Source organism: Eptatretus burgeri, chromosome 5, assembly GCF_056783735.1.
Source record: "Eptatretus burgeri isolate ZD-2024b chromosome 5, Ebu_testis_v1, whole genome shotgun sequence".
Lineage (NCBI taxonomy): Eukaryota > Metazoa > Chordata > Myxini > Myxiniformes > Myxinidae > Eptatretus > Eptatretus burgeri.
In genome coordinates, this window is record NC_140965.1 from 71,709,600 (window position 1) to 71,731,474 (window position 21,875).

The 21,875-nt window shown below is 44.0% G+C and overlaps 1 protein-coding gene across 7 annotated transcripts in view; it reads right to left on the reverse strand.

The window, feature by feature from the left end:
* HMCN1 (hemicentin 1) overlaps nucleotides 1-21,875 on the reverse strand; it is a 531,017-nt gene that overhangs the window by 438,473 nt on the left and 70,669 nt on the right. For all 7 annotated transcript variants that reach the window (XR_015058458.1, XM_085882362.1, XM_085882361.1 and 4 more), the window contains exons 3-6: nucleotides 12,991-13,149; nucleotides 12,767-12,889; nucleotides 3,773-3,944; nucleotides 3,584-3,690 (exon numbers count right to left, since the gene is read on the reverse strand). Coding sequence is in view for 6 of the 7 variants with exons in the window: in XM_085882362.1 (XP_085738488.1) it covers nucleotides 3,584-3,690; nucleotides 3,773-3,944; nucleotides 12,767-12,889; nucleotides 12,991-13,149 (561 nt within the window). In the remaining variant the exon portion in view is untranslated. The remainder of the gene's footprint in view (nucleotides 1-3,583; nucleotides 3,691-3,772; nucleotides 3,945-12,766; nucleotides 12,890-12,990; nucleotides 13,150-21,875) is intronic.

A 21,875-nucleotide genomic window follows, 5' to 3' on the forward strand; every position in this document is an offset into this window, starting at 1 on the left:
GACCAGTTTGTGATTTTATCCAGATCAGCAGTGAGCGAAGAAGCTGCGGCTTGCCGGTCTGAGGGATGACCGATGGTACGGCAGACGGTGGACTCATCAGCAAAGAGGTATAGAGGATTTTCCAGAGAGTCGGAGAGATCATTGATGAAAACCAGAAAAAGAACAGGGCCCAGAACGCTACCTTGAGGAACTCCAGGCTGGACAGGAAGTGGGGGGGGGGGGTGAAAGAACTCCATTTAGGGCCACACGTTGACTGCGACAGTAGACGATGTCTGCGAGCCATGAGTGGAGTTGGCCTTGCATACCATAAGAAGAGAGTTTGGTGAGCAGGGCAGGGTGCCAGACTGTGTCAAAAAGCAAGTGATATATCCAGGGATACGGTTCGGATTTCCTGTCTGGCATTGAGGGCTTCCATCCATTGTTGGGAGAGCAGAAGCAGCATATCCAGGGTAGTGACCTGGTCTGAAACCAAATTGATGATCAGAAATCAAGCCATTGGAGAAGAGGAAGGACTTGATGTCTGAAGAGATGATGGATTCCATAACCTTGCTGATGATTGGGAGAAGGCTGATTGGTCTGTAGTTGCAGGGATCTGTTTTGCACCTTTTTTGTGCAGGGCAGTGATGTTTGCTGATTTCCAAGCAGATGGCAGATGGCCTAGAGCAAATGAGAGGGTGAATAGAATAGAGAGAGGGTGAGCAAGAGCAGAAGAGCAGGCTTTGAGGACACGTGGGCTGATGCCGTCTGGACCGGTTGCAGAATCTGAGTCGAGGTTTGACAGCAAGTTGTCCACCTTGTCAGGAGAAAAGTACACAGAGTCCAAGGACAGTTGGGTGCAACTGGGTAAGGTGCATAGAGAAAGTGATGGGTTTTGAACACAAGATTTAGCTGCAAACACCGAGTTTAGGCATTCAGCTTTTTCACGTGCGGTATCAGCAGTGCTGCCATTTGAGGTAAGGGAGGGGATGGAGGGGGAGCATACACCAGAAACAGATTTGATTAGACGCCACCAGGATTTTGAGGAGGGAGAGAGGTTTGAGAGTTCACACTTGAGATGAGAAAGATATTGTTTTCTGGCCCTCCTGAGGGTGGATACACACTTGTTCCGAGCTTTATGGAAGGAACTGAGATTGCCCTCAGTTGGGTTTGCTTTCCATGAGGCAAAGGCAAGTTGTTTCAGGACAACTGCCTCACCACAAGCTTCAGTGAACCAAGGGCGGGAGGAAGGGTAGGACAACTGGAGACGAGAGGGGATGAATCTGTGCATGAGGGAGAGCAAGTTTCTTTGAAGAAGAAGAGTTTTAAAGTTTTTGTTTAAATTCAAGCTGGTTGCCATGGTGATTGCAAAATCAAAATTATTTGTTTGTTGGAGATTTGGGTTGCAGGAATTAAAATCCAGGATTTTAACTCCTCCAACCCAATCCCCCACAAATGCAGTGAAGCACCTTAGCAGCTTGGGCATGGATGCTGTCATCTTCCAGAGCTGAGGAAATTAAAGAAATCAGATTAGTTAGAGGAGTCCTGCTCAAAAATGGGTACAAGGGGATACTCCCCACATTGGAAGAACCAAAACGGACAGAACGGAAGGAACCAGACACACTTGGGCACTGTATACTGCCAAACTACCTGGGCCTTTCAGAAAAGGATTGGCAGGATAGTACGTGGTGCATGGATTGGCATAGCCTACAAGCCTCTACACAACATCCGTAATGTCATCTCAAAACTAAAGGACCCAATACCAACTGGTGATAAATCTGGAGTAGTTTACCATTCATCATGCAAAGACTGTGACCAATTCTACATTGGTGAAACTGGAAGGAATTTAAAACAATGGCTACATGAACATGAAAGAGCAATTTGACTTGGAAAAGTGACCCAGTCAGCCATAGCACGTCATTGCCTGCAATCTGGCCATAAATTTGATTTTGATGGGACCCGTGTCTGAGACATTACATCCAAAATGACACACGTCGATTTTGGAAGCATGGCACATGAAGAGCCAGAAGGGTGGCCGAACTGGTAAGATGGTGGGCATACCCACACAATACACACCTCTCATGAAAATGGAGAAAACTGGATGGTGCAAATGGCTGAATAAGGTGAGCAACAAACACCCAATCCCAAACACCACATCCACATGTGCACAACACCCAACGAGAACTTCAACACTTTGCACAACCAACACCTCATCATGCCCAACCCGGACATGAAACCAGCCGTGTTCGTGCTCCGGAAACACAAACACAAAAACAACAAGCGCATACACGTGTTCACCCACACACATACACCACCAGATCACATTTAAATAAAAACAAAAAAAAGAGCAGAGCACCCCTTCAATGATGTGATTTGACGTTTGTTTTTGCTTTTGCAAAATAATTTTTTTTTAAAGCACTCCTCCGTATGACTTCGAGCACCAGCACGTGACAGGAAATGAGCGGTCATATCAAAATAAAAACCGGACACGTGCCGAGGCCCAGGGTCTATTGTGCCTGATGAAGCGGGCTGTGAAGTCGGCGAAACGTCGCCCTGAGACGGGGTCTGCTCTCGCTTTTTTGCTCAAATTAGCGGAGTCGATCGAGTTTTTACTTTTGGAAGCGCTTTCTTCTTCAAAAATGTCTTATCCCAACAGCCCCAATCTGATACAACACGAGGTGAATGCACCGGGCGCTGCCCGGGTTCTTTTTGAATGAATTTAATCTTCTATACATATGTCTGACGGGAGCACAGTATCAGTTCCCGATTGGGCCATGGCAGTCATAGGCTAAGGGGGTTGGTGAGGGGGAAACACACCCCCTTCCCCCTCCCCCTACCCAGCCGAGGGGCCTTGCCACATAGCCTATAACCTTCCCGGGGCCCATCCCGACATTTTTTGTTTCAGTGGTTAGCTCCTATCTTTCACCTTTCAGGAGATTAGCGTGTGCAAACAAACAAACAAACAGACAAACAAAAACTTAAAATCATATGTTTAGATATATTGTATACGGCGTTGGCCCCATGTCAATCGGCTGAACTTGAAAAATTAACGTTACGAAATCAGGTGATGACGTCATAATTCGGAAACCGGAAGTCGGAAGTACAATTATTTTACATCGGGACACTCCTGGGTACATGTTCTGTCAGCATGTGAAGTTTGGTGAGGATCAGTCCAGTACTTTTCGTGTGCATAGGTCATAGAGAAACACACATTCAACTTTATATATATATATATATATATATATATATATATATATATATATATATATATATATATATATATATATATATATATATATATATATATGCATATATATATTGGCCTGAAAGTCCCATAACCCTGATTAGATTTCTTGCACCTCTCTCCCTCTCTCCCCTTCATCTTCATCCTCCCCCACTGTGTTTTGGGGAAAGCACTGGCTCAGGAGAATGATGGAGCGCAATCAGGTACAATGACTGGTTAATTATTGCAAGTACTGCACAATAAAACCTGTATATTAAAAGAGTTTAAGAACAAATGCTTTTTTGGGGAGGGGTGAAGCAACTTTCAGGCCACCCTGTACAATAAGCTCAATAATTATGGCACCGCGTGGGTTGAATAGCTTACCTTTATCGTCCAAACGCCTGCCTTGGGATCTTTGATGCTGAGTATTTGAGCAGAGTTTGGGATGTTTAACAGCTCACTTAGTCCAGAATCTTTGCTCAATATTTCACCTGCAGGACAATCAAGCCAAGGTAAACACAAAGCTGACTAACTATTCAGAAAATGAATGCCAAAACTGAGGTGGAACATCACCATTTGGGTCCTGGATCTCGAGATGTGGAGCAGGCCCACTTAAGGAAACGATCACCTCCTTTAAACTCGAGTCAAATGGAATCTTCCAACTTCTCCAGCCACTTTCTGAATGATCTGTAGAGAGGAGATGAACTTTCGAGGACTGAACAGCTTCCTCAACCCACATAAGTATCTGGAAAATGCAAAGACGGACAATTAGTGTACATTTCCTTGTTGCCGAATGTTTCACACAACCGTCATTTTCTATATTTCAGAGCACCTGATATATGGATTTGTTTTGCTCAATAATACAGGCTCTTGCACACATCAGTCCAGTCAAGAATGTTTTTGTTAACATAAGAAATAATACCCTGATCATAACCTACATCATATCTCATACCCAGAGGCAAAATTAAAGTGCATGCACGTGTGTGTGAGTGAGTGAGTGAGTGAGTGAGTGAGTGAGTGAGTGAGTGAGTGAGTGAGTGAGTGAGTGAGTGAGTGAGTGAGTGAGTGAGTGAGTGAGTGAGTGAGTGAGTGAGTGAGTGAGTGAGTGAGTGAGAGAGAGAGAGAGAGAGAGAGAGAGAGAGAGAGAGAGAGAGAGAGAGAGAGAGAGAGAGAGAGAGAGAGAGAGAGAGAGAGAGAGAGAGAGAGTATGTAGTGTGTGTATGTATGCGAGTGTGTGCACGTGCATGTGTGCATCTGTGTGTGCGTGTATGCAAAAGAATAGCATGAATGTTTATCTTGTGATGCTCATTTTGGATGTTGGTGCTGTCTATGGCCCCTATTAGTTCGATGATGGTCTGGTATTTTTTCAGCAATCTATCAGCCAGGAGTGAACATTTAGAATCCTTCTTCCTCCGTTCCCTTTATAAGAGGCGAGGCCGAATAGTACCAATCCTATGCCCTGCCTTGAACATACATGATACTGTGGTACTCCACTACCCTCTGTCATCAGCCAACTCTTTCCACTCTGCAATCATGACACCTTATTGATATCCTTCCTCACACAATCTTCCCATCTCAGCCGTGGCCGACCTATTTTCCTCCGACCTTAATCTCTCAACATATCTACTTTCTTTGCCATTTTCTCTTCCACCATCCATACCAATTGTCCAGCCCACTTCAGCTGGCTTTCATCTCCCCGCCATCTCATGTGAACACCAATCTCTTACCTCAGTTCATCCATCCTCCTTCTATCCACCCCCCTTCACTCACGCAATCCTCCTGACCCAGTTGTTCTCGCAGACCTGCAGCCTCTGTTGTTGTCACTCTGTCAGTGTCACCATCTCCAGACTGTAAAGGTAGGCCTGTGTTACACACTACAGCAGGAATTTCCCTTTCAATGTCCTTGATATTTTTCTGTCTGTCATCAATCCCTCCACCCTCCTCCATGCATTCACACCCACCTGTATTCTCTTCCACACATCTGCCTCTGAACTACCATCCCCAGTCACTGTTCCCCTCAGATACTCAAACCTATGTCCCTACTTGATGTCCTTCGCCTCTCACCTGATATTAATTTCCTTTATCTACTGCACAACCCACATCACCTCAGTCCTTTCCATATTCATCTTCAGCCCATGTTTCTAGAATTCCTCCTTTCACTTCCGCAGTACCTCTTGCATCTCCCGCTTACTCTCCATGACATCAGGCACATCATCCGTATACACCATACTCCCCAGAATGCCTTTCATTTTTACCCTCCTGCTTTCCAACTGCATCACCATGATAAACATGAGTGGGCTGAGAGCGCTTCCCTGCCTCAAACCGATGTTAACGCTGAACTCCTCCAACATCTCAAGACCAATAAAAATCCTTCCCTTCGTTCCCTTGTACTTCCCTTCCACCAACCTAACTTCTGCTTCCGACACTCCCAACCATCTCAGTGTCACCATCACCATCTCTCTTGGGACAGTGTCATAAGCTTTGACAAGTTCCACAAATCCCAACGCCATCTCACCTTGCACCACCAATTCTCCAACTTCTTCTCCACCAGCTGTCTCAGTGTGAACATCCCATCCGTCGTCCCTACACTTTCTAAACTACTGTTGTTCTTTGCTTATCTCCATCTCCACACTCTTCCTTATCCTCCCATCCAGACTCCTCTCCAGCACCTTCATAACATGACTGAGCAACGTAATGCCCTATACCGCCTCGGATCCTGTACATCACCCTTCCTCTTCCATATCGGCACAATTAGCCCCGTTTGATCCAATTCTCTGGAATTGAACCCTTTCTCATAGCCTACGTATATTAAACAGCCTCTTCATCCAACTGACTCCAACTTCTCCCATTGCAATTAGCATCTATGTGAACACACATCAATGTCTAGCGCTCTTCCTTCTTTATCCTCTTTAATGCTGTCTGCATCCCCTCCTCCATGATCTCCACAACCTCCACCTTCCCCTCAATATAATACAGTATATAGCTCCAGCTCACCGTTTCATCTTTCCTGGTTCAACAACTCCTTAAATTTGCCTTCCCATTCCTTAAAGGTCCACAGACAGCAATTTTTTTTGATGTGATTAATATTGACTTTTTAAGTAATAAACAAAGAACTGAATGTGTTTTTTTAATTGCAATAATTTTTTTGAGGTGTTACAGTTAAAAAAAGCCAAACCCGTCAGGTACCACTCCTAAAAATTCCAGATAAATTGCGATGACGTAATCCAGGGAAACGCTGTCAGCATACAATGAATAATGACTGCACAACTCGCTTCAGTCTCATCAGAAAGTGAATCTGATAAAGAACATTCTGATCAAGAATCCCCAGATTGCGACGACAGTCAAAATCATTGTGGAGAAGGTGCTGTCAGACCGGACATGTATGAACCCGAGGTCGAGATGTCATGGGAGGGGAGGGGCGGGGCCAATCGAGCGTAAAAGGGCACCAGGAAACATTAATGTCTTCCTTTCAAGACATTGATTCAAGAAAAGAACAAAGATTAAATGTTAAATGAAGCAATATTGATTAATTGAACCAAACATGATTTTCTGTGTGTGTGGACCTTTAAATACTGCCCCACTCTGTCAAAAGCTTCATGTTGCCATCCTTAATCACCACTCCCTTCTTTCCACATCCTTATCATTCTCATCCGTCACGAGCCAATTTATGTCATCTTATTTCCACCATCCTCTTCTCACTTGCTGTACACATCGGCTTCCATATCATTCCTTGTATTCTGATATCGTATTTTTTGGCAGAAATTCCATAAATTTACAGTTTGTTGACTTTGTTAAATCTTCCTCTGAAACAACACAAGATGATTATGAAGAAATTCCCATTCCAATGACTATATACAGTATAACAATAGCACAGAAACATCTTCAAACTTCTTATTTGCTCCAAGTCTTTCATAAGCCCTTGGCTCTTCCACAAGGCTCCATTACATAAACAAAATTTTTTTTTTTAATTTCCATCCACATAATAAACAAATGATCACTTTTTAAAACGTGTACATTCATCTTTTTGTGAAATATCTAAACACTCTTTTGGTTAATATTTGTTTGCGTAGAAGCGATTTGTTTGTAAGAATGAAGCAAATGAAAAATCGTGCAATTTTAATCCATTCTACTTATCACTTTGCAGCCATATTCAAACTGGAACACTCACAAAATAACCAGGTATAAGTACCATGAAGGAAAACAACACAAAGAGGTACAAGAATATAAGATGTGGAGGACAGCAGAGGAAGAGTATATTTCACTCAAAATTATTTTCCTGTCTGAGAGCACATGAAGATTAAATAAACCATTTAATAAATGAAGTTGTACATCTATACAAGTACATATCGTTACAACTTGAGGCACTGATGTATGACAAGTGTCCAGTGGACAAGTGATGTCGAGTCGTGAGACAATAGCCACAGTGTACATTTCATAGATCCACTGGCATACAAGATGAGAACAAGCAAATTTCAAGCTCTGTTTATATTTGTGGAATTGGTATTTTAAAACATTAAAACAAAAAACTAGATCAAAACAAATTCAACACCAATTAATTACATAAAATAACCTTCCCGAGAGAATTTCAAGTCAGCTGCTTACTGTCTCATCATTCATGCTCTCTCCAAGTTAGTACTTACAGTGAGTTTCAGCATGTCAGCTGAGGTCCTGTTCTCACCTTCAACATTCAAATACTCTCCTTGTCCCATGGTACATCAAATAGTCATCTCACAGTTTTCCCTTTACCCAATTTTGTCTGTTGATCCATTTTCCCCTGTTGTTCCACTCTTCAATTAGCCTCAATGACTGTATACAATGTTTCATTTGCAACTAATAAAGGTACCCAGCATTGCCAGCCAATGCTGGGTCCCTCCTCCCACCCCTTCCCCTGCATCCTCCCATCCCACCCCTTCCCTCCATACTCCCACTCCTTCCCCTCCCTCCTCCACCCCACACCACTTCCTTCAAAACTCCCACCCATACCTTCCCCTCCCTCCTCCCACCCCACACCCCTTCCTTCCAAACTCCCAACCACCCCTTCCCTCCCTCCTTCCACTTCCTTCCATCCCCCTCCCTCTGGATTCCCACCCAACCCCTTCTTGTCTCCTCCCACCCAACCCCTTCCTCTCTCTCACCCCACCCCTTCCCATCTCCTACCACCCAACCCCACTCCTTCCCCTTCCCCGCGACAGTTCGTGGCTCCTTTTATACGTCATGAATTGTGAGAAAATTACTATATAGAACTCCAAGTCAGGGGTATTGTGGTAAAAAAAAAAAATGATCCTATATAGTTTTCTCACAATTAACCTTTGGAGCTCAGAGGAGGAGGCAGCCATTACCAAGCAGCTTGTAGAGTGCTCACAAAGTGGCTTAAGCACTCAAACAAAACAGTTGATAAGGAAAGGCTGGCTTGGCAGGTGATTCGCGACGTATGCAGCGAAGATCAGACACTCGATGAGCGCTTTATCATAATTATTTTTGTTGTACTCAATGAAGTTACACTGTAGGCACATTCCTTAATCTTTTCTTCACTTAATATAATTCTCCGAACAGAAGAAAAAGTTAAATTAAATGCTTTGGCAATTTATACATATGGAGAAGTCGGGATCACAGCCTTGCTCGCTTAAACTGAATGCGTAAATACGCTAAGTTATAAGAATCGGTAGTTTCTTTAAATTTTCAGATTTCACTCCAGATTTCGACAGTTATTTAATCCACCATCTCCGATTCTCAAATCTGAAGGCAGATTTGGATTATATACTTTAATTTGTCTGTGAGAGGTCATCATTGAAAATCACAGGCATTTTTGAAAAGGCTGAAACAAATGGCGGATTAAGACCCCTACGAGGGGAACGGGCTGACCAAAGATAAGCCTGTTTTTGTTTTTTTTCCATGATGAGATGAGTTAATTATCTTAAAAGGGGGTGTTCAAATTCCCAAACACCCAGTTTTCATTCATGTACTCCCTTGAAGTTCCCTTGGTATGCATGCAACGTTTTAGAAGTTATCGAGGAGACACACACACACACACACACACACACACACAATGGCAGAACGAAATCAATCAGACAGGTCGAGGATATTCACGATAGAAACAGAGAGCATGGGTCACCTCCGAATGGGATATTAAAAACTCATGTCTGGACAACTCAACTGCACACACAAAGGCACAACAAAGCATGTGGAGTAATTCACTGGACGCTCACGTACGAACTGATGATCCCATCAAGCGTGAACAGAGAAAAACCATTGTGACAAGATATTGTACTTAGGTAAAAAAAATGGAAAAAGATGGCATTGCTAATTAAGGTATCAGTATACCCAACTATTTTGGCCTAAAATGCAGAAATAAAGAAAATGACTGAACACGTCAATACAAAGATCTCAAAAATTAAGGCAACGGATCTTGGAAGCTGAAGATCCCAAAATTGCACCAGTGATTATTGGTGCAATGGGAATAATGAAGAAGAACCTAATTGGGGGGGGGGGAGGTTAAAAATGTTCCCTGAGAATATTACTACAAACAAATTACAATCAGAAGCTGTCCAAAACTCAGTGACGATCTTGAAAAGAGCCATTTTCAATGAAACTTTGAGAACAACAAAACTTCACAGCTTGGCCCATGAATTGTGACCCCTTAGCGAAATGGATGTGAATACATTGAGACATGGGAGGGCTCTGTTCTGTCTGTTGAAACCCGCATATGGAGAAAACATCGAATGACACAAAACACACACACAAACACACAACATCAGAAAAGAGCACTAGTGACCTTTGGGGAAGTGACATAACAACCCTGAAACACAGGGAAACCACGGGGTAACATTCCTGGGTCAGATTGCGGGAGAGTGTGTCAGGGTGGTGCTGAGGTGTCGTCCACCAAACGGCGGTCTCCTTGGGATAACCTGAGGTAGGCCCTTTGGGTGGGTGCCTGGAATGTCCTATACCTAAGAGAGGATGATCACCGATCTCTGTTATCATCTGAGCTCAAGCGTTTGAACATCGGTATTGGAGCTCTCTCTGAGGTTCGGAGATCGGATTGCGGCGAGATCATGGCGGGTGGTAACACCGACTATTGGTCTGATTGCTCTGATGGTTACCATGCCCAAGGAGTTGCTGTAGCAGTGTCCGATAAGCTGATTCCAATGATAATTGAGGTAACACCAGTCAGCGAGCATATTATGAGATGAAGGATTTATCACTCCTTGGGTGTCATTTCCCTGGTCTCTGAAAATGCTCCAACTGAGGTGAGTGATCTCACTGTGAAGGACACATTCTATGCCACACTCGAGTCTGTGGTTGATCAGTGATCCAGGCGAGATACTCTTCTAGTCTTGGGGGATTTCAATGCATCGACTGGAACTGATAGGAATGATTATGAGACATGTGTTGGTCCCCATGGGTCTGGAACTGTAACGAGAATAGCACTAAGTTCCTTGACTTTGCAAGAAGTCATGGATTTAGGGTGGCTTGTTTCGTGGTTTCAGCGCCCACAGACTCATCGCTGGACTTGGTATTCCAATGCTGGTGGTGTGGCAAAGGAGATTGACCATGTGCTCGTTGATGGTTGCTGGAGGATGAGCCAAAACTGCAGGATCTGCCGGAGTGCTCAGTTCCTCAATAGTGACCACAGGCTTGTTGTAGCAACTCTGAAGTTGTAGCTTAAATTCAGGAGAATGGTACCATCCCAGCCTAGGCTGGATGTTGGCAAGCTCAAAGATGAGAGGGTAATTGAGGAGTTTGCGAACAGGCTGAGTGGAGATTTCGGGGGTCTGGGTGCTTTGTGGGATCCTGAAGAGTTGTGGAGTGCCTTCAAGTGTGGTCCACCTTCATTTGTGAAAACACAGGCAGCGATGAACCGGTTGAAATGGGGTAAAGCTCCTGCGTTTGTGGCATCCATGTTGAACTTCTCAAGGCTGGTGGAAATGCTGTACTCATGTTGTTGCATGCAGTTCTGTGCTCTGCCTGGAGCACAGGCATCATCCCAGCTGATTGGAAGAGAGGCCTTGTTGTTCCTCTCTGGAAAGGGAAGGGTGATTGCCAAGACTGCAACAACTACCGAGGGGTGACGCTGCTTTCAGTTTCAGGCAAAGTCTTTGCTGAGATAATTATTGAAAGGGTTCGCCATCATCTGTTTGAGCACCAACGGCCAGAGCTTTACACTTTACACGAAAGAGGTCAACGATTGACCATATTTTTGCTACTTCGGGTCCTCACTGAATGCCGACGAGAGTTTTGGCAAGGGCTGCTTGCAGCCTATGGTGATCTCTGTAAAGCGTTTGATTCAGTGAATCGGGATGCGTTCTTGAGGATTCTTGGTCTTTGTGGGGTGCCACAAAAAAACTGATCAATCTGATGTCTGAACTCTACTCTGGTACTGAGAGTGCTGTGAGATGTGGTGGTACCATCTCTGACTTATTTTCAGTTGTTCCTGGAGTTCGTCAGGGGGGTGTACTGGCCCCCACACTTTTCAGCACTTGTATGGACTGGATTCTGGGGAGGATGTCAGAGAGATCAAGCTGCGGTGCATCGTTTGGGAATGTAAAAATCTCTGACCTTGATTTCGCAGATGATGCAGTTATCTTTGCGGAGACTCCGGATATCCAATTGGGGGCCCTCGAGGTGCTGAATGAGGAGTCAGAGCAGCTGGGATTATGGGTTTCCTGGGTCAAAACTAAGATCCAGGCTTTCAATGACATCTTGAATGCTGCTATCCTGTGTGTACCTGTTTGTGGTGAGGATGTTGAGGTCACGGAGAGATTCATTTACCTTGGCAGTGATATTCATGTCTCTGCGGCTTTGAGTCAGAGGTCAACAGACATCTGGGTCGGGCCTGGGGAGTCATGGATTCACTGGATCATGGGGTGTAGTGCTACCGGTACCTGTGCGGGAGGACGAAAGTCGGAGTCTTCAGGTTCTTGGTGTTTCCATTCTTGTACTATGGATATAAGACCAGGGACGTTCTATCTGACCAGGGATCCGAGATGGATACTTAATTCCTTTGGTACCATGTCTCTTCAGAGAATCCTTGGCTATCGCTGGTTGGACTTTGTGGCCAACGAGCGTTTGCTGAGAGAGACTCAAATGAGATTTGTTACCTGCACAATCTTTGAGCGCCAGCTGCAGCTGTATTGACATGTGCCTCGTTATCCTGATGCTGATCCTGCTCACCAGATTCTTTCAGTGAGAGAGCTTCGTGAGTGGAGGAGGCCAACGGGCCAACCTCGTTCCTCGTCATTACAGTAGGTTGATTAGCATCTCAAGGAGATGGGGATGGGCCAGGCATCTGCCTAGGCCCTAAGGGATGGCCAGACGGAGTTCCCTGGAGTACTGGCGGAAAGTGGACGCAGTGACGCGCTGCTACAGTGCACGCTTCCATACCTCACCTGACCTGATGTCATCATGCTCTGTCTGTCTGTTTCATCATGTGACCCATGAGGTTCAAATCCTAGAATAATTAATCATGTGTGCATTGTCTTGTTTGATGGACAGTTAATGATCCATAATTTTACCATTCAGTTCCAAGTACAGGAAACAAAAGACTGTAAAAGAGAAATTGACACTCACCTCATTAACTTGCCTTTTGTCAAGATGAAAGATCTGCCCCGAACTCGTGGAAGCAATTTCCTCATACACCTTGTAGCCCAGGTGTGTGCGATCACCGCAGTCCCCCGTCAGCACAAACACAACCTGTTCACAATGTCAACACATTAACAACATTCTGCACTGCAGACAACTTGCTCCCTTCTGCAATGAACATGAAATATCCATCGAGTAACTGAGAGTCGTACCTGGGACTGTTTTTGCTGAATAAGTTGCAAAACCTCAGGTCCTGCCATGTAGTCCTTGGAGCGAGCATCCGTAAACACGTAAATAAAGGATCCAGGCAAAGAGATGTTGAGTGCTATCTTGATGGCTCCCACACTCATCTCAGGACAATCACCACCACCCTTAGAAAAGATCAAGCAGTACAGGATCGCAGTCAACATCGCATTTCTCACTGCTAATGTTGATATGAAGAGACAATATTAATAAAAAGATAGTGTGTAATGGGGAGTCTCAATAACTGTATGTACTACTGTGTAAATGTATTCCTATTTTTGTGTGCGGAAGGTGGATGGACACAGCAAAAATGTTACAACCATACTATAAAAAATAAAAAATGGATTGCACACAAAACACAATGTTACTTATATAGACAAAGTGAAATCAAGTGAAGTATCAGATGGAAATGAGTAAATAAAATAAAAAAATACAAAATAATGAGCAAAATAAATAAATGAATGTGATCTCTGTTGCAGCATCTGATTTCATGCCAGTTGTATTCCATCATCTGCAAGGACAACTGCATGGACTTGCCTCAGACCCATCATGTGTTGAAATACTTTCAATAAATAACCTTAGTTATTAACACAAGTATCATTCAAAGCCAGTAATTAATAAGAACGACCACATTGTGATCACAACCTGAGACACAATAATTTCCCTTGACCCCCCCCCCCCCGGGAGCGGTAGCGGTAAATGAAAGGGGTATTATGCCCCCGTAGGAAGCGGTTGTTTCTCGTGTCTAAAATGAGTCAAAAATACGTGTAAACATCCTTAAAAATTGTTTTTTGGACAAAAAGAATGCAAAGTACATCCATTTTAAGGTGCATTTATGGTTGACAACTCTTCTGAAAAATTGGCAACCTCATTTTCAGCCGTGCAATTTCTGCTATATTTTTAACTCATCACTCTTAAATCGACTTCCAAATGCTAAGAATCGATATACTGTTGAAATTTTAGGAGTAAAATCGCTCTCATCTCCTATTTCTGAAAATGTAACATTGAAGATTGATGTTTCAAATGGAGTATAAATGCAATAGAGTCCCACATGCTACAATTTTCCCAATTTTATTTTACGATTTTTATTGTACAAGATGTGAATGTAAAAACTGTGACTATTATAGAGGTAAACAAAATAGTCATTGGTTAATAGCGTTACATAATGCCTCTGAAACACCCTGGTCCAACCCCCTTAACGCTCGGTAACATTTGGACATGCACCACCACCCGACCCCAAGTGTTATGTAACTTTTGAACGGCCCCTATGCATACGCAAATTATGGGCAGACATGGTGACCTCTCGTTCACATTTTTAGTTTGCTGTACATTTCTTTTACATGGAACAAATAAACTGAACACAAAAGTTGATGGGGAAAACTTTCAAAAAGAACACGGAAAATTGAGCAGATGACTTTCACCAAGTGGTGGTATAGCTTGAATCACGAGTGAAGCACATTTTACTCAGTTGAGGAAAGAGGTAACAAAAGATGCGAACCACTTCGTGAGTAACAAAGCTGATGGAAATCAAATTATGTTTAACAAAATTACCAGAGTAATAGCTTTATGGAGGTGCATGCCATGCTTGCTGACAGGCTTGATTAAACTTTATTAATAATTTATATTTGACGTATGATGAGATTTTTGGCGACCCTGATCACGAGTAACACTCAACCAACACAAAGCCAATGGAAATCTGACACAACAAACATAGGCAGTGTATGATCAGCAGAGGCTTACAGGACTGATGTCTTTCGTCAGGTATGATGAGAGCATGTGCCGGAGCAGTGCATCGCTGCGTCTTAGGCCCACCAGAAAACCGAGATGGTGGCCATATTATTTTGTCTGGGTGCCATGGTGGATGGAGTCAAGCAACAAATGTGGGTGGGGTCCGGCAGCTATCCAACCAATGGGTGCACAGCTGTCTGACCAAAGAATAAGATTGAAGAGAATGTGGAAGTTGATTCAAAGGTGGGGAAAAAGAGGAACAAATGAGTGGAGGTGAGCAGTGATTCTGGATTTTTGGACTTTCCCAGAAGGGGGTTGTTGATAGATCTTGTAACAGTAAGTCCTGCAGAATCCTGGCTGGAGGAACAAAGCAAGGAAAGAGCAGAGGGTGCAAGACCAGAAAGGAGGTGGTAGAGAGCAGAGAGACCACCAACCTGTCTCCGATGTAAAAGTGATTGGCCCTTAGACTCAGCATCAACACGGGAGATGCCAATGATCCTGAAGGCCTGGGTTTCCATGACGTCAAGCTGAGCAAGGTCTGAGGCAGGGCCCCTGACCAAATGGGAGAGTAGTAGTCTATATAGTTGTATATGAAGGTCTTGGAGGGGGATAGGAGTTCAGGTATGCCAAGTCAGGACTATGCATGATAGAGGATGCCGAGCGGGCTACTGGCTTTGGAGGGCAACTCTAAGAAAGTGCCTTGCCAACTAATATGATTTGCCCAAGAAAGATCTTGTCTGAGAGTGAGACCCAAGAGTTTGAGAGACTGAACTTCAAGAGGATTGTTATGAAAGTAGATGGGAGGGTTTGCCAGATGGTCCTTTCGGAAAGAGACAGTGAGTGCATGGGATTTCTCAGGATTGAAAGACAAATTCCAAGTGTTTCACCACCTCATGATTCTATCAAGATCTGCAGAGATGGAAGAGGCTGCTGCCTGCTGATCTAAAGGATGGGCCATGTTACGCCGGAGGGTGCAGTCATCAGCAAAGAGATAAAGAGGATTTTCCAGAGTCAGAAAGCTTGTTCATGAAGATTGGGAAGTGGACTGGGCCCAGAACACTGCTTTGGGGCATTCCAGTCTTGACAAGGAGGGAAGATGAAAGGATTCTGTTGAGAGGCACATGTTGGCTATGAGAATGGAGGAAGTCAGGAATCCATGTGTGAAGTTGGCCAGGGATGCTGCAGGTAGAGAGTTTGGAGAGCAAGGTGGGATGACAGACTATCGAATGCTCAAGATATATCAAAGAGAGATGGCCTAATCCCATGTCTGACATTGAGGGCTTCCATCCATTGTTTGCAGAGCAGAAACAGCATGTCCAAGGTAAAGTGACCTGGTCTGAATCTGAACTGATTGTCAGAGAATAGGTCATTGGAGAAGAGGAAGGGTTTATTACCTCCTGCAATTATGTATTCCATGACATTGCTGATGATTGGAAGTAAGCTGATAGGTTTGCAGTTAGGGGATAGGTTTTTGTACCTTCTTTTTGTAATGCAGTGACGTTGACCGATTTCCAAGCAAATGGAAGATGACCCAGCACAAATGATATGACAAACAGAACAGAAAGAGGATGTGCAAGAGCAAGAGCAGCAGAGCAGTTTTTTAGGACACTTGAGCTGATGCTGTCTGGTCCAGTTGCAGAGTCAGAGTTGAGGGTTTCCAGAAACTTCTCCACCTTCTGAGGTGCAAAATACACGGAGTCCAGGAGCAGATCAGTGACTGATTAGGGTGGGTACAAAGGGTGAGGGGCTGGGGGACAAAATATTTGAAAGCGAAACACAGAATTGAGGCAATCAGCCTTCTCACAAGCGGAGTCGGCTGTGGTGCCATTTGAAGTGAGGGAAGCAGTGTAAGGGGAGCATGCAACAGACACAGCCTTAACAAGGTGCCACCAGGTTTTAGAGGGAGACAAGTTTGAAAGTTAAAACTTGAAGTTGGTTGGATGTTGTTTTCTGGCTTTCCTGAGAGTGGATACACACTTGTTGCAGGTTTTGTGGAAGAACTTTTTTTTTCCCAGTTAAAAGTTTTCACCCTCAAAAATTTGACTATTTAAACAATAGAGTGATGTTTGTAATACTTAGATGTGCCATGAACAGTGAGTGCATTTTATTTGAAAAAATCAAAAGTACTATTTAAAAAAACAATTCTAATTTCTTTATATTTATTCCATAACATATTCAAAAATGAAGTTTTGCAATGAAGTGGAATTTGTTTTCAGTCAAAACTTTTGTCAAGTGAGGAAAACAAAAAACAAGTCTTTCCATGAAGTATTTCAGTAAAATACCATTTAACTCAGATTTTGTGTTGATGTAAAGTATAAAAGTCAAACATGCCAACTTTAGTGTTTGAATTATATGATGAAATTTTCAACAGGTGAAACACAGGAATATATATTTATATTTATACATGTACACACACACACACACACACACACACACACACACACACACACACACACACACACACACACACACACACACACACACACACACACACACACACACACACACACACACACACACACACACACACACACACACACACACACACTACCGGTCAAAACTTTTAGAACACCCCCATTTTTCCAGTTTTTACTGAAATTTAAGCAGGTCAAGTACAGTGAATAACCAGAAATGGAACAAAGCAAAGCGGTAAACTGCCAGAGGTTAAAAAAAAACAAGTTTAGGTTTCCAAAAACTGAAAAATAATGTAACTTTCAGAGTTGTTAAAAAGGCCCTTTTCAGGGAACAAGTAATGTGTTCGCAACTGCAGCTGTTCTGGAGCAATTGAAGTAAATTAAGCCTTGAAAGTTGATGCAAACAATTCCTACAAGTGTCCTAACTTTTGTTGATGAGTTAAAACCCTCTGTCTGTATCAAAGCAGTGTTGGAACAGACTGTGTTGCGACACCCTCTGAAGCATTATTTGGACAATATTGCACTGCAGGAAATGGTATATTGATATCATAATGGTGAGAAAAAGACAATTAACAAAGGAAGACAAACAGACCATTATAACCCTTAAAAGTGGAGGTCTTTCCTTTGGAGAAATTGCAAAAAAGCCAAGGTGTCAGTGAGTACAGTTTCCTACACCATCAAAAGGCACTTGGAAACTGGAGGAAACTCTGACAGGAAGAGGTCTGGCAGATCCAAAGCCACAACACAATCAGAAGACAAGTTTCTGAGAGTCAAGAGCTTGCATAATAGGCGGCTCACAGGACAGCAACTTCAAGCACAGCTTAACACTAGTCAAAGTCAGGAAGTCTCAGGTTCAACTGTGAAGAGAAGATTTCGAGCTGCAGGTTTGACAGGTCGAGTGGCAGTAAGAAAGCCATTGCCAAGATGGCAAAATAAGAAAAAGAGGCTTGCCTGGGCCAGGAAACACTGCCAGTGGAGGACTGAAAACTGGAAGAAGTCTCATGGACCGATGAATCAAAATTTGAAATATTCGGTTCATCACACAGGGTTTTTGAATGCAGTCGAGTAGGCAAAAGGATGGTTCCTCAGTGTGTGACACCAACTGTCAAACTGACAACAAATGATCTGAGGCTCTTTTTCTGGATCCAGAGTCGGCGACTTGCACAGAGTGACTGGCACCCTGAACCAAAAGGGCTACCACAGCATTTTGCAGTGCCATGCAATACCCTCTGGTCTTCGCCGAGTTGGTCAGGGATTCATCCGACAGCAAGATAATGATCAAAACATTCCTCCAGGTGATGTCAGAACGACCTTAGAAGAAAAGAACAAGACAGAAGGCTTCAAATCATGGAATGGCCAGCACAGCCTCCAGACTTAAACCCCATCGAGCTGGTTTGGGATGAACTGGACAGAATGGTGAAAGCAAAGCAATGGTGAAAGTTCAGAAATCAATATTTTGTGGAATAACCCTGATTTGCAATCACAGCTTTCATGCGTCTTGGCATGCTCTCCACCATTCTTTCACATTGCTGTTGGGCGACTGTTTGCCACTCATGGATCAAAAATTCAAGCAGCTCGGCTTTGTTTGATGGCTTGTGACCATCCATCTTCCTCTTGATCACATTCCAGAGGTTTTCAATGGGGTTCAGATCTGGAGATTGGACTGGCCATGACAGGGTCTTGATCTGATGGTCCTCCATCCACACCTTGATTGACCTGGCTGTGTGGCATGGAGCATTGTCCTGCTGGAAAAACCAATCCTCAGAGTTTGGGAACATTGTCAGAGCAGAAGGAAGCAAGTGTTCTTCCAGGACAACCTTGTACGTGGCTTGATTCATGGGTCCTTCACAAAGACAAATCTGTCTGATTCCAGCCTTGCTGAAGCACCCTCAGATCATCACCGATCCTCCACCAAATTTCACAGTGGGTGCGAGACACTGTGGCTTGCAGGCCTCTCCAGGTCTCCGTCTAACCATTAGACGACCAGGTATTGGACAAAGCTGAAAATTGGACTCATCAGAGAAGATGACCTTACTCCAGTCCTCTACGGTCCAATCCTTATGGTCTTTTGCAAACCTCAGCCTGGCTCTTCTTTGCTTCTCATTGATGAAGGGCTTTTTTCGAGCTTTGCACGACTTCAGCCCTGCCCCTCGGAGCCTATTTCGAACTGTCCTCACCGTACACTTCACCCGAGCTGCCGTTTGCCATTCTTTTTGTAGGTCACTTGATGTCATCCTACGGATGTTGAGTGACATTCGAATGAGTTGGTGGTCATTCCGTTCAGTGGAAAGTCATTTTCACCCTCTGCCAGTCTGTAGCTTTGTTGTCCCCAATGTCTGCTGATTGACCTTGTTCTTATGAACCGCCGTCTTTGAAATTTTAAGGATGGAAGCAATGTGATGCTCACTGTATCCCTCTGCCAGTAAAGCCAGAATGGAACCCTTCTTTTCCTCACTCAAAACTTTTCTTTTCAACTCTTTTGCCATGGCCAATAGTTATTTTTTTGATTCCAATTACTTTTGAGGTACTACGAGCACTGTTTTTGCCATCCAGCTGGTCCTATTGCAAGAAGATAGTGATGACCACAGCAGTGGTTTTTATACTTTTCCTGGTTAAATAAGATTCGGTTCAGGTGATCACCTAATCAGTACCTCACAAAGTAGAATGAGGTGTGCCTGTGTTGGAATTCAACAGACACTGGAATGGAATGGAATGGCTGCCATACATGTCTCGATGCTGATTTAAAAAAATTTTTTGGAGTGGTCTCTTATTTTTTTCCAGAGCTGTATGTATACATATATATATATATATATATATATATATATATATATATATATATATATATATATATATATATATATATATATATATATATATATATATATATATATATATATATATATATATATATATATATATACATAAGCCCGTGTATGCCCTGGTTAGAATAGGTGTAACATATCCATGTGTGTCGTAAGAGGCGACCAGGGTTGCGTCAGGAAGGGCATCCGGCGTAAAAACCTATGCCAAATCATTATGCGGACAACAAAACGAATTTCCATACCGGATCGGTCGAGGCCCGGGTTACCAACGACCGCCACCGGTACTGGTGGTCAGCAGGATACCAGTGGAAATTGTGCTACTGCTGGGCGAAAGAGGAGAAGGAGACGGGGAAGGCGAGTCCGGAGGCAGTGAGAGAGGGGGAAGGGTGGAAGTGTGCAGGTGAGAGTTGGAACTCTGAATGTTGGGACGATGACTGGCAAAGGGCGAGAGTTGGCTGATATGATGGAGAGAAGAAAAGTGGACATACTGTGTGTACAAGAGACCAAGTGGATGGGGAGTAAGGCTTGGAGCATTGGAGGTGGTTTCAAACTGTTCTACCATGGTGTGGATGGGAGGAGAAATGGTATCAGGGTAATCCTGAAGGAAGATTATGTCAAGAGGGTATTGGAGGTGAGGAGAGCGTCTAACCGAGTGATGAGTGTGAAGTTGGAAATTGAAGGGGTGATGATGAATGTCATCAGTGCATATGCCCCACATATGGGGTGTGAGATGGAGTATAAAGAAGATTTCTGGAGTGAGTTGGATGAAGTGGTGGAGAGTGTATCCAAGGATGAAAGAGTGGTGATTGGAGCAGATTTCAATGGGCATGTTGGGGAAGGGAATAAAGAGGATGAGGAGGTGATGGGTAGGTACGGTCTCAACAAGAGAAATGTGGAAGGGCAAATGGTGGTAGAGTTTGCAAAAAGAATGGAAATGGCAGTGGTAAATACATATTTCAAGAAGAAGGAGGAACACAGGGTGACATACAAGAGTGGAGGAAAGGGCACACAGGTGGATTACATCTTAAGCAGGAGATGCAACCTGAAAGAGATTTGTGACTGTAAGGTGGTGGCAGGGGAGAGTGGAGCTCGACGGCATCGATTGGTGGTCTGTAGGATGACTTTAGAGGTGAGGTTGAGGAAGAGAGTGAGGGCTGAACCAAGGACCAGATGGTGGAAGCTGAAGGAGGAAGACTGTTGCGTGAAATTTAGGGAGGAGGTGAGATAGGTGTTGGATGGTGGTAAAGATGGGTGGGATGATTGGGCAACTACAGCAGAAGTGGTGAGGGAAATAGCGAGGAAGGTACTTGGTGTGACATCTGGACAGAGGAAGGAAGATAAGGAGACTTGGTGGTGGAACGAGGAAGTACACGAAAGTATAAGGAAGAAGGGGTTGGCGAAGGAAGTGGGATAGTCAGAGAGATGAAGAAAGTAGGCAGGAGTACAAGGAGTGGCGGCGAAAGGCAAAAAGAGAGGTGGCAAAGGCCAAGGAAAAGGCATACGACGAGCTGTATGAGAAGTTGGATACAAAAGAAGGGGAAAAGGATTTATACTGATTGGCAAGACAGAGGGACCGAGCTGGGAAGGATGTGCTGCAGTTTCGGGTGATAAAGGACGCAAATGGGAATGTGCTGACGAGCGAGGAGAGTGTGTTGAGAAGGTGGATGGAGTACTTTGAGGAGTTGATGAATGAAGAAAATGAGAGAGAGAGAGAGAGAGAGAGAGAGAGAGAGAGAGAGAGAGAGAGAGAGAGAGAGAGAGAGAGAGAGAGAGAGAGAGAGAGAGAGAGAGAGAAAGAGAGAGAGAGAGAGAGAGAGAGAGAGAGAGAGAGAGAGAGAGAGAGAGAGAGAGAGGGGGGGAGATAGTGAATCTGCAAGTGGGGTGGATCAG